Consider the following 12,948-nt stretch of genomic DNA (forward strand, 5'->3'; position numbering starts at 1 on the left):
ACGATACCGGACAGCACATATGCACAGAGAAAAGTGATGCCGCTGGACCACATGAAGATCACCTTCCACACACCAGCCAGGGTCCAAGGTCAACCAAGGCAGCAATGACCACATGAAGATCACCTTCCACACACCAGCCAGGGTCCAAGGTCAACCAAGGCAGCAATGACCACATGAAGATCCCCTTCCACACACCAGCCAGGGTCCAAGGTCAACCAAGGCAGCAATGACCACATGAAGATCACCTTCCACACACCAGCCAGGGTCCAAGGTCAACCAAGGCAGCAATGACCACATGAAGATCACCTTCCACACACCAGCCAGGGTCCAAGGTCAACCAAGGCAGCAATGACCACATGAAGATCACCTTCCACACACCAGCCAAGGTCCAAGGTCAACCAAGGCAGCAATAACCTGGAAAACCACGCCTAAGACTATGGCACATGGAGAACACCCTTAATATACGAGAAACGTGATCGGGCAGGGGAGAAAAGGAATACACCCCACCCCCAAAGAAACATGATCAAAGATAACAAACAAGCACTTTACCAAAAAAAAAAAAAAAGGAAATAGCCAAACATATACTCTATTTTTAAACTCCGATTTGACCAATGAATGGAAAAATAAAAGTAAAAGGAGACACGATGTTTCACCTTTAAAACGGCAAGCTTTCTTTAGTAGTATCTAATTTATGGGAAGTCACGGGATAAGACACCTCCACAGACTCACAGTATGAAAAACAGTACAATCATAAGGTCAGAAATTTGGCAAAAACCAGTCTAAAGCCTTTAAAAATGAACCTCGGCTACACGGCAACCACTGCCCACCGGTTGTGTGTGGGAGGAACATGGCCGCCTATGGAGCCGGCACCTGGAGACAAGAGCAGGTGGGCAGCACAGCCGGCCCGAGACCCCATCCCCAGCCTGCCAGAGGCAAGCCTCGGCTTACGGCCCAGCAGCTGGAAGCACCTAATTGTGCTTTTAAGCCTATATATCACGTCCAAATGAATAAAAATGACGAGAATTTATATGAACACACTACGTTTCCAGGTGGTAAGATTACAGGGAATTTATATTTTGTTTGTTCATCATGTTTCCTACACTTTCTGTAAGGACTACGTCATTTCGTTCATAAGGGGAAAAATTCAATAAAAGTTATTAGAGAGAAAAAAAGTTAAAACTTGCACTTGGGCAGGGATGAAAGGTGTAACGTAGGGAATATGCTCAACCCCAGGGAGGCTATGTGGTGACGGACGGTAGCTACGTTTGTGGCACCCACGGCACGATGTACAGACTTGCCGAATCACTATGTTGTACACCTAAAACTAACACGGCACCGTATGTCAACGATCAAAAAGAAAAAGACCTGACCACAGTAAACTCATGTTGAGACTTACAGAAATATCACCCAAGAGCGCCTGCTTGAGAGTCTCTCTCTCCCTCTCCCTCTGTCCCTCACTACCTCCCTTCCTCTCTTAAAAAAAAAAAAAAGGAAAGAAAGAGTCGCCCAAGGTTCAGTTGCCTATGGAAACACGCACCAGTCCCAAACATCATTCTTTAGCCAAGTTCTTGTGGGTGCTTCCCACATGCACGGGGACAAGTAAGACATGGTGCCCCCCACCAAGACACAACCTTCTGGACAATGGCCAGCTTCCAGGTTTAAAGCAGGATCCAGGGATTCCGGTGAACCCTGGAAAAGCCCCCTCCCTCACTGAGCAGAGATTTAAGGTCATCTGCCCCTATATTCGCTTCCCCTGACCCAATCTGGGTAGGAAACCAAGTAAACAACAGGGGTCTTAGCTAGAAGTCACAACACCACTTGACATAAGGCCTTGCTTCTCACCATGGAAGCCCTTTCAAGGGAGCCAACACACACACCATGGCCTTTGCCTTGTTCTTCGACTACTTCCATGGCCACTGATTTTGACCTTGCCTCTTATTAAATAAAGCCTCACTTTACGAATACACGTGCCAGCTATGTAGCGAAATCATTTCAAATCCGCGGCACACTAACACAACTTCACAGCGCGCTGCTCCGCCTTGTTTCCTCTGCTTCCTTAGCCAAGCGTCCCTCTCTGCACACCTTTTTGCAAATAAGGATGCTTAAAAACCAAAAAGTTTTGGTGAGGTAATCCTATAAATAATCGCATGCCACTAAAAATACTCTTTCTATACATTGTATAAAAGATTACGCTGTAAGCTTTTAAACTTAAAAAGAGAAAACAGCACTTAGGAAAATACCACTTTCCTTAATCTTATCAAAACACCTTGTGAAATCAAGCACTCCTTTAACGCACGGAGGTGCTGAGATACAACTCCACAGAACGTGACCATTCAAAGCCTGAGCGCACCCCGCTCCCCGCACCCCGCTCACACCCTCCCTCTTCACGTCTGGGAGCAGACCTGTTGGCTCTGTCTGCGCAGCAGCAGACGCGCTGCGGGACACAGCACTTTCACTTACTGCGTCCGTAGCCCCTCCAAGGGCAGGTTCTCAGCGTGACACACGAGGAGGGTGCCTCCCTTCCTCGGGGGGGAAAGCACCTGCCACCCAAGGAGCACCCCCACCCATTCACACTGCTCAGGGAGACAACCCACAGCCCCCTGTGCCCGTCCTGGCCACGGCTCCCGGCACTCACCTTGTTCACCCAGAACACCATGGCATCCTCGAGGTCGTAGGGAAGCTCTTTCGAGGCACTGAACGTGGAGAAGCGCTTGACGCTGGCCACCACCTTCTCAATGCTGATCATCTCCACGGTGTAGGCCATCATGAGGGCGTCCACCATCGCCATGTGGGCGCTCTGGACGCAGAGACAACAGTCAGCGTGGCCCAAACCCACCTCTCCTAGCAGCTTCAACACAGAGACCCTGCTCACAAACTCTGACCCAATTCCATTGTTTCAAGGTCGATATCTGCACGTTACCCGTCCCCAGGGTCCAGCCAACTCGGCACCCTGTGGTGTGGAGGGCTCCGTGCCTCCTTTCTCGTCTCCATGGCAACCTGGAGAGCCCCAAGGGTGGCATCTCTACTTCATGGCTGAGAGAAAAGGTACAGAGGGAAGAGATGTGCCTGAGGCTGCAGGACCGGGAACAGGTCCCCGGGTACCAGTCAGGAGCCCTGAACACGAAAATCACACCACATCTTTGCACCGTCTCGTCCCAGAACCTGAGGAACATCCTCTTGACTCACAACACATCATCGCAAAGCCCACGAGTGAAAAGCCACAGAATGCGAAATGCCAGTGAACAGGCAAAACAGCAACGCAGGAGGCACCAAAACTCGCTGACCCAGAGTGGTCTAGAAAAGTCATATCAGTGGTGTGGCTTCCAGAGAAAAATGGGGAGAGGGAGAAAAAGGCACCTTTACTTCTTTACCTGGACACAAAAACACGATGTGCGTGAAACAATCTAACAGGATAGGCAACAACTACTTAGCATAACCCCTGCAAAAAATTTGCCTCCAAATGTTTTCATTAATATGCCTCAACTTAAGCTTGGCATCCACAGAGCACTGCCGATGCGGAAGAGAGCAGAGAGGAAGCGGCTCTTTTCCCCTTTCTCTGCAATCACAGGCACTGAAAGAGAGGCACAACAGCTCAGAACCTCATGGCAGACACAACCCCGGCCATCCTGTGGGACACTCATGCTCATGCCATCTGCGCCTCAAGTTTCAGGGCGACCTTGCCGCCCGCACGCCACCGAGCTGCAGAGGGACAGCTGGCAGCACGACAGGCCGGGGCGCCAGGCGGGCGCCCGTGGCCCTAGAAGCGGTCCCCGCTGGCGAGACACAGCCCCTGCCCCCGCAAACGTGCAGGAAACTCACCATCTTTATGGGCGCGTGGCTGAGGTCGGGATCCATCACAGGGGTGTCGTCGCTCTCCATCACGTAAATCCCTTTCCGGGACAGAGCCTGGATGACGGACTGGTGTCCCTGTAAGGCGGCCACCTGGTCCCCCTTCAGGATGAGGCTGCACACACGGCAGTAGAGCTCGCTGGACAGCAGGAGCTTGATGACAGGCGGCTTGATGTGCTCCTGCTCATACTGGTCAGTGTAAAAGGGGTCCCTGAGGTCCTCGGGGATGTTATCTGAGCCAAGGAAGAGATCACCACGTGAGCGTGACACGTCCACTCCAACTGCTAACAGAGGACTGAGCTGCCACTGACCACGATGGGTGACTCATCACATACTCGCACATCTCCCCCGGCAGAGGCAAACAAGCTGCTTACACCACCGGGGGGGGGGGGGGGAACGCGTGGGCAATGCACACCTTTCAGCAACTTCACCACCACAACCCCAAGGAGCAACCCTCCCTGACGGAGGGGAGCGGGAGGCAGGTGTGGGAGCCCAAAGTGGGTAGTGGAGCCAAGGCAACCAAGACTCAGCCAGGCTAGGGGAGCAGGGCATCTGGTCACACCACGGGGGCCACAAGCAGCACCCAGGGCCACCCAGCACCTGGCCGCCCTGCAGGACGGCATGCAGCACACCCAACATAAGTGCTGGGGAGGGAGTCAAGTGCATCTTTTTTCTGACGTCCAGCTGGAGAGGACAGCAAGGCCGAACACCGGGGTCTTTAGAGAACGCCAGGCCTGCAGCCACCGTGGCAAAGCCAGAGCAGCGGCACCAGGCCTCCACCTGACTTCGGACCAGGAAGCATCAGTGCCACGCGAGCCGTGTCAATCAAGCATCACCACAGTTCCATCAAATCGAGACTTTTGTCCCCGCGTTACAGACGGGGAAGCAGAGGCACAGAGAGTACACCATGTGCTCAAGGTCACCAGCGGCAGAACCCAACCGTGCACGCACCCGATTCAGGGTCTACACCACCTCCCACACAAATACTCCCACCATCTGTGTACACTGGGGACACTCACTTTCTAAATGGCTGGCATGGCTTCCCCAATGGTGTCCCTCACACTTGCCCTCCAAGATGTCAACTGCTGTCCCCCAAGAGTGGGGGACACTCTGTACTCAAGTAGACTGGGAAACACTAAATTAAACAGAGTTAGGCTGATCTCTTCGGGTAGGGCCCGTAGACCTTTAACTCTCCAGCCCGGAGACTTCCCCCATGGTCAGGTTCTGGAACCATCCCCACCTGTGGAAGAGTTCAGACAGGCCTAGTCTCTCCAAAAAGGCCGGTGAAGGACACCCGTGCCACTCACTGCTGAGACCCGGGGCTGCCAGCACACCCTCTCCCTGCACGGTCCAGGCACCGCCTGAGGAAGAGGCCAGTGACCCCCAAAAGCACCCTCCGCCTCTTCCCCTGGCCCCTCACCCTCTTCAGCTACAGGCACTATTCTCAGAGCCCTGAATCGCTTCACTGTGGGTCTGGGGCTCCTCCGTGTTTCCCCACAGTCTCCTTAGCGCTTCACACCAGTTCTTACTTCTAACAACACTGCCGCCCTTTTGTTTTCAAGCACCGTGGTTCAAAGCTCAAAGCTCGGGGAGAGCACCACCGCAGCCCAGCAGGCACAGACGGCCAGGGCCAGAGGGACACACCCTTGCCTCGGGAACAAAGCAGCAAACGGCTTGTGAACAGACCCTGTCAGAGACTATCCTATTTTGAAATCAGCAGGAGTCCTGAAACACACAGATCATACCAATAATAAAAGAAGTGAGTCCCAGTACAAGACACAGTGGGACGATTTCTGCTTTCTTGGTAGGTGACGGTGACGCATGAGTGGGGGGCTAAGGGGAGGGACAGGAGCCGTCCCAGGCAGCAGAGAGCAGCCTGGAAGGACACACGTGGAGGACACAAGGCCTGGTCCCAAGAAGGATGGATGTCGGGAGAGGACACCGAGCCAGGGAGTCCATGGTCTGAGGACGCTTTCAGGGGGGAAAGACGCAAGCAAGGCTGACCTGGGCAGGGGCAGTCGGACCAGCCTCCACCCCAGTCCCCCGCCTCTCTCCGTGACTGCCCCACCTCCCTCCCCTCTGCTAGTTACCCACCATTTCTCCAGACACTGGAAGGGGCACTTCCCACCTCAGGTGGCAGGTGACCTCAGTCATCTGCACATGCACATCCTGACCCCAGCCACTCCCCCGAACTCCTCCATCCCTCTGCCTCCTTGAGAGGGGCAGGTAGAGGCTGCTGGCCAGGGAGCCTCATCTGCCTGTAGGTGGACTCCACCTCCCCCACCAGCCCCTCCTGGGCTTCGTCTCAAGGTCAGCTGCTCAAACCAAGAGCTTCAGGGTCATCCAGTTCTCTTCCTGCCAACCCCCTGGCAACCCCGGCTGACTCTCCCTTTGAAATATATCCAGAAAATGACAGCCACTGCCACGCCACAGTCCCCCTAACCCCAGCTCCTCTCACCTCTCACTTAGGTACCTGATGGGCTCCCTCCAGGAGAGCAGAGGCCTGCAGGCCTCAGCAAAGAAAGGTTCCCCGGGGTCACAGCTCTGAGAGGAGGGGATGGGACACAGGCATGGTGGGGGGCTGGCCCTAGGAAGGACGGGAGTCCCAGGAACCCCGGAACCCAGCAAGGCTGGACAGAGCACCCACCCTGGCTCTGCAGCTGCCTTCCCTTTTCCAATCGACTGGGTGGAAAGGTTTTCCATGGGTGGCCCACTTAGTGGAAGCTTCAAAAATAACCAATACAAATCGATTCACATAAACCACTTTTTAATTACGTCTAACTGTGAACATGAGTCTCACAACCGATTCACCTAAACTGCAGATTCGGGACCCCGTGAGTTACGGGGAAATGACGCGTCCGCTCCAGGTAAACGCTCCGGACTCCCACGAAGGCCTCCTGCTGCCCGTCCCTGCCCAGGCACCAGCTTCCTACCCCCACCCTGAGCGAGGCCAGGCTCCCGCCCCTGCCCTCACTCGCCAGCAGAGCGGAGCGGAGCCAGCTACCCACAGCTGACCTCTGCTTCAGGGGGTCGACTCCTGCCGGGACTTCCTGGGCAGTTCTGAAATTTCCCCTCAGTTTTATTAAAGTCAACAACTATTTTAAACAAAAAACTCTGTCGACGCCTTGAACCTATTAAAGTGACTTATTCTTCCTTTCTTCTACAAACCAAAATCAGCTTGTCAGAATTATTCTTCTGTCTAGTCACTATTTACTGAGCACCTCCTGTGAGCCAAAAACGCACAGAAATGAGGGGAGTCCAATGAGGCAGAGCCCCCTCCCAGAGCAGAGCTCTTAGACTAAGAAGGCACCAGGCGACACGCACACAAGGCACGGGGCGCCACACAAATGGGGACGCGGTTGGGGATGGGGTGCTGTGGGGCGCAGACGAGCCACCGAGCCGGCACCGCGGGGCAGGAGGCGGCCAGGCTGCCTGCAGCCGTGGAGCAGGAAGAGGGGGGCAGGGATGACGACACATGAGGAACACGCGAGGGAATGACCCTGACGAGAGGATTCTGGGAACCTGCTGCTCGGAGCCACAGGAGCAGCGAGCTGCACAGGCCACTTCTACACTCGCCCGACAGACACTCGACGAGGTACCTGCCAGTACCCCGCACCAGGAGGGACTCGGGGCATCAGTGGGGGCCGTCAGGGACTGAGGCAGGCACAGGTGCTCTGACGGCCTGGAGTAACAGGTGGGACTGGCCCGGGGCGGGGCCGCTATCTGCCGGAGCCCCAAGGCGGTCAGAGGCCTGAGTGACGACGGGGGGCCGGCTGTGAACAGGGAGCACCGGGAGGGGCACGGACACCCAGGAGCCAGTGGCATCGGGGCTGTGGTACGACCCAGAAAGACAGATTTCCCACTCTGCCAACGAGATGCAGGACGGTGCCTTCTGTTAACACAGGAACCAGAAGCATGGAGGACAGTCAGGGGAGAAGGACACTCTATTTCAGGCATGACGTCTCTCAGGTGCCTGTGGGGCCCTCGCAGAGATCTCAGAAGAGGCAGAAGAACACAGAGATCAGAGCAGAAGAGAAAGGGGCCGGCTGGAGACATAGCCTGGAACCCTACTACGCATCAACCATCATCGCAGCCACGGGAGCGCACGGAGGGGCACACCCAGCGAACGGCCACGCATGGGGCAGGCCTGGGAAGAGACGCCAAACAGCGACGCGGAGAAGTGACCAGAGAAGGGGGTGCAACAGAAGGTGGGGTCGGAGAAAGAACATTTCAAAGCAGGAGTGATCGGTGAGACGAGACACAAGGAGCCCAGAAGGTGTCCGTGCATTTACAACCAGGAGGCAGTGCTGGCCTTGGGAAGAGCAGGGAGAGGAAGGTGAAGGACGAAGGGGCCGAGGAGAGGGCCAGCACCTCCTGCTGCTTTGAGGGAGGCAGCGGGGCCAACACGCGGCAGCAGGAGCAGGTGTAACCGACCGTGGGAGAAGAGCCAGTGGACCGAGGTCTGAGAGCGACAGGAGGGAGCGCCGCTGCTAGTGGTGGCAGCGGCCGTGTCTCCGGCTGAGAGGATGGACAGAAGGAAGGAAGAGGAAAGAAGGACGGAGGAAAGCGGGAAGGGTGAAGCAGCAGGTGAGTGTGAGGGCAGTGGCCACAAGCTGAAGGACCCCCATCAGACACCTGGAAAGCAGGAGGCTCCTGAGCGGGAGGGCAATGCCTGGCAATCAAGCAGGACTGCTGGCGGGGCCCCAACACGGGCCGAGTGCCAGAAGAGCACAGTCTGGGGGACAGCGGTGCCAGTGACACGGGCCTGCAGTGGCAGCGTGTACAATGTGGCTGGCTGGCGATGCAGGGCTAGGACCCTGCGGGTGCATGGGACACAAAGGCGGTATGAGGGATGGGAGGGTTCTGGCCAGCCTGCACCACAAAGGGAGGGCACTAAGTGCAGAAGGAAGTGGAGATGGACAGCAGGTGCGCGGGGGACAGAGGGTCAGAGCCCCCTACTACGGGGCCTCCCAGAGCCTCAGGCATGAAGAGGGCCTGTCCTCCCATCCCCCAGGTTGGGGCAAGTTCAGTCAAGGCAGGGATACAAGTCACGGTGCTGAGGGCAGAGCTGGAGCCCACGCGTCTCACGCACGTGTTAGCCGTCACTCTCATCCACACGACTGTCCAGAGGCTCCAGAGACGTATCAAAGAAGCGCCACCGCTGTCCGCCACACCGCGCTCCACCCTGCAGAACTGGCGCCACATCCCAAGAGACGCATCAAAGAAGCACCATCGCTGTCCGCCACACCGCGCTCCACCCTGCAGAACCGGCGCCATCCCTGCACCCAGAGCTGGGCAGGGGAGCCCGCCGCCAATCCCCCAAGACAGCCCCCCACTGAAGCCTGAGACCCCAACAGGCTCCAGCTGGGTCTAAGGACAGCAGAGACCACCACCCAGCCGCCAGCGACCAGCAGATCGCACCTCAATCTGGGGCTTTCAGCAACCCCGCGGTGCCCCACCCCAGCCCAGCCCATCTCCCACCACGTGTAGAAGCCCACACGTCAGCATTCGCACCACTGACTGAGAAGTGCCACTACTGAGGCTCCAGAGGTGGCTGTGCCCGTCTCCGTGAAGAAGAGCTACGACGCTTCTCACGGTGGGCACGCGCAAACAAGCCTCACAAATCATCATAAGGGCGGTAACCCTGGCCAGAGGCCTTCGCGTTCTGCCCACACCCAAGCCTACGCTGGGGACGTCAGACAGAAAAGAAAGAAAAACAGCTGTGCTGGGCAGAGCCCAGTGACTTTCCTGCCCTACGCCAGGCAAGCACCAATAACAAAGCCGTCACAACAGTCGCAGGGAACAGGACGCCCTGTGGGCTCTTCTCTGCCCCGCTTTGCTGAGGCAGGCTCAGCTGCAGGAAGCACAGACTCGTCTTCTGGCCCAGACCCTGGGAACCTGCCCCCACCCCCACCGGAAAGCAGGAGGGGGTGCTGGATAGGGAATCCTAAAATCTGTGTGTATGTCCCAGACGACCCGAGTCGCCCCTATGTGACACCAACGGGGATCGGCACAGCAATGACTGGAGAACTACACTGGGGCCCAGGTTTCACCAGGTGTCCCGTGGCCAGGCCAGAGCGGCCCAGAGGCTTTCAAGACTAAACCACCACTGAGCTAAGGCCTACGCAAGGCAGGTCATCGGGACTCAGTCTCAGCCTAACCGGGCTGGCTACCTGTTTAAAAAAAAATTCTCTAGATTTTAACAGGATCCAGAGTCTCTCACATGTAAGAGTCAGAATGTCCAAGATACAATCCAGATTTACTCCACGAAGAAAACAGAAGGAATCTACAACTGTTGGAGGAAAGGCAATCAACAGACCCCAACCCTGCGATGGCCCAAACGTCAGACTCATCTGAGAAGGACGTGACCAGTTTTTGTAAGCATGCTCTAAGAAGGAAGAGCAAACATTTTTTACATGAATAAAAAAACTAACACAAAACTCTTAGCAACTCCAGGAAAAAAGATGTCCCAGGATGGAGGGAAACCAAAGACCAGAGCAGAGGAGGGCCGGATGCTGGTGAAGATAAGAGTGGGCTGCAAACTTCACAGCACTCCTCCTCTGTGAGGTGGAGACACAGCGGCACTGGGCCAGCACACAGCGCTGCTGGGTACCACTGGGAAGCTATGGAAGCCAAACTCAGGTGGGAAGCTATCAACCTATCAACCCTCAGCACGCCCCTCCTCCTCCTCTTCACCTCCACCTCGAGGCCCAGAGTACAACTCGGAGAACAGCTCTCTTACCAAGGACGGTGCCGAGGGGAGGGGAGGGGTGGGGATCAACAGGAAGGGCCGAGCACAAACCCTAATGCCAGCGTCCTGGCAAGACCCTCCTCACTCACACCTCAGACTCCCCAGGAAGTGCTAGTCCCCCCCCAGAGAAGAGACAGCGCGTGTAGCTAACACCCCAGGGATTCCACCACAGGCACCAACAGCAGGACCAACGCGAAGGAGGTGCAGACTGAGTACCCATATCTGACAAGGGAAGATTCGTGGCCAAACGTGACCAAGCGCAGAGTCAGGATCTTTACACACCCGCGTGGAGAGCTGTCCAGCACCGATGAACAGCATGATCCAGACGGTACACAGAGAATTAACCACCTTCGAGGGTCACCTAGCTGACTGGAGGGCAAGATTGCTGGAACATGTTCCAGAGAGCCCGGGCTCCTGCAGCACGCTCACCGGACGGGGTGCTCCATCCTGTGTCCCAGGAGGACCTGTGCCTCCAGGGCAAGCATAAAGAGGGCAAGCCAGGGCGCCTGGGGGGCTCAGTCCATGAAGCATCTGCCTTCGGCTCGGGTCATGATCTCAGAGTCGTGGGATCGAGCCCCACATCGGGCTCCAAGCTCAGTGGGGAGTCTGCTTCTCTCCCTCTGCCCCTCCCCTCGACTTGCACATGTGCTCACTGGCGCTCTCTCTCTCACTCTCTCAAATAAACATAATCTTTAAACAAAAACAAAAAAAAAAGACGGTAAGCCACATTTCTGGCACCTTTCAAGTTATAAGGGCAAAACTTGCATTTACAGGGCCGGACGAAGACAGCAGGGAACCCTGGTAACCTCGCAGATACTCTCAGCTGGGAACCCCAAGGTCTGCACCCTAAGAATAGGCTTGACTGGGAAGCACAGCAGCCCCTGAAAGCACTCAGAGCCGCACGCTGGAGGGAGGGGTCAGGGGCTGGGGCCGCGTCTACAAACTCGAGTTCCTCCCAGAGGAAGGCGCCATCTCAGGCCTCTGATGATCCCTGCCATCTTCAGAGACCTCAGCCAGTCAGCACGAATGAAACTAAGCAGAGGAGCAAAACAATGGGACACCCTACATAAAGCCCGCAGACACAGCCAGCAAGAGAAGCAGGGTCCCAGGCCCGCGGTGCGGCCAGGCTGAAGGAGGGTCAGGACAGCCTTTCCCCACTGACCACCATGAACTCTGCACCAAACCAAAAGCAGCCACACGAGGATTCTAAACGCCAACAACAGCAGGCAACCATGGGAGCAGAAGCAAAGCCTGAAGAAGCAACACTTACGGGGTCCCCAGCTCTGTACCCACCTCCTCTCCTGCCTCTGACCCGAACGCAGCCCGACGCAGCACCACACGAAAGGCACACAGCCAAAATTCTGATGGAAACCGGGACCTTCCAGCCAGAGGACTGGGAAAAGGGCTCTGCAAGCTGGACAGAGGGAGGAATCCCGGGCTTTATTTCCCTTCTCTTCCAGCTTGCCCTGGTTACAGGAGGGTGGTGACAGTGCAGGCAGCCGGAACGCTGAGAGGGGACCGGCCTCCGTGGTCTGAAGACGTGAGACCACCTGTTGTTTCCGTCCTCACCGCACCGCCCCAGGCATGCAGAGCTGCACGATGATAGCACGGGCAGCTAGGACTCCATGTGAAGCCCTCTTTCTAGCCAGAGGAGAAGCGCTTCTTGGAGCCAGAAAGTGTAGAGGGAATCCAAGAAAGGAGAGAGCCGGGAAGGGGACCCCTAATTCCATGGATGAACCCACACAACCCTGAGCTACGTGCATGTGGAACAGACCCAAAGAACCAGACTGACCTTGAAACCAGTGCACACAAACGGCACAAGAGACCCATGGCCTGAACCTAAAGGTGTTTACTACCACCCAGCTACAAAACAAAGCACCAAAACATATCCGCAGGATCTGGAAGACTTTAGCAGTACCCAGAAAACCACCCCACAATGTAATATGCAAAATGTCCAAGACACAATCCATAATTAATCAACATATAAAAAACAGGAAAGGGGTACCTGGGGGGCTCAGCTGGCTGAGTACCTGACTTGGTCTCAGCTCGGGTCGTGATCTCAGGGTCATGGGATCAAGCTCCAGGATCCATGCTCAGCAGGAAGTCTGCTTGGGATTCTCTCTCCTTCTCCCTCTGCCCCTCCCCCCCACGCACTCTCACTTGCGCTCTCGCTCTCTCTCTAAAATACATAATATATCTTTTTTAAAAAATAAAAATAAAAAGCAGGAAAATGTGACCAATTCTCTGGGAGAAAAAGTCAATCAACAGAAGCCAACCCTGAGATGACCCAGATGTCAAAATTATCAGACTTTAAAGCATGGATTATAACCAGGCTCCATGAGGTCAAG

General features: G+C 55.8%; 1 protein-coding gene across 2 annotated transcripts in view; it reads right to left on the bottom strand.

The window, feature by feature from the left end:
• The window catches only part of CAMSAP1 (calmodulin regulated spectrin associated protein 1), a 60,136-nt gene that overhangs the window by 34,717 nt on the left and 12,471 nt on the right, over window positions 1–12,948 (bottom strand). For both annotated transcript variants that reach the window (XM_040632180.1, XM_040632179.1), the window contains exons 2-3: window positions 3,820–4,082; window positions 2,636–2,797 (exon numbers count right to left, since the gene is read on the bottom strand). In XM_040632180.1, coding sequence (XP_040488114.1) covers window positions 2,636–2,797; window positions 3,820–4,082 — 425 coding nt within the window. The remainder of the gene's footprint in view (window positions 1–2,635; window positions 2,798–3,819; window positions 4,083–12,948) is intronic.

Source organism: Ursus maritimus, unplaced genomic scaffold (genome assembly GCF_017311325.1).
Source record: "Ursus maritimus isolate PB19 unplaced genomic scaffold, ASM1731132v1 scaffold_17, whole genome shotgun sequence".
Lineage (NCBI taxonomy): Eukaryota > Metazoa > Chordata > Mammalia > Carnivora > Ursidae > Ursus > Ursus maritimus.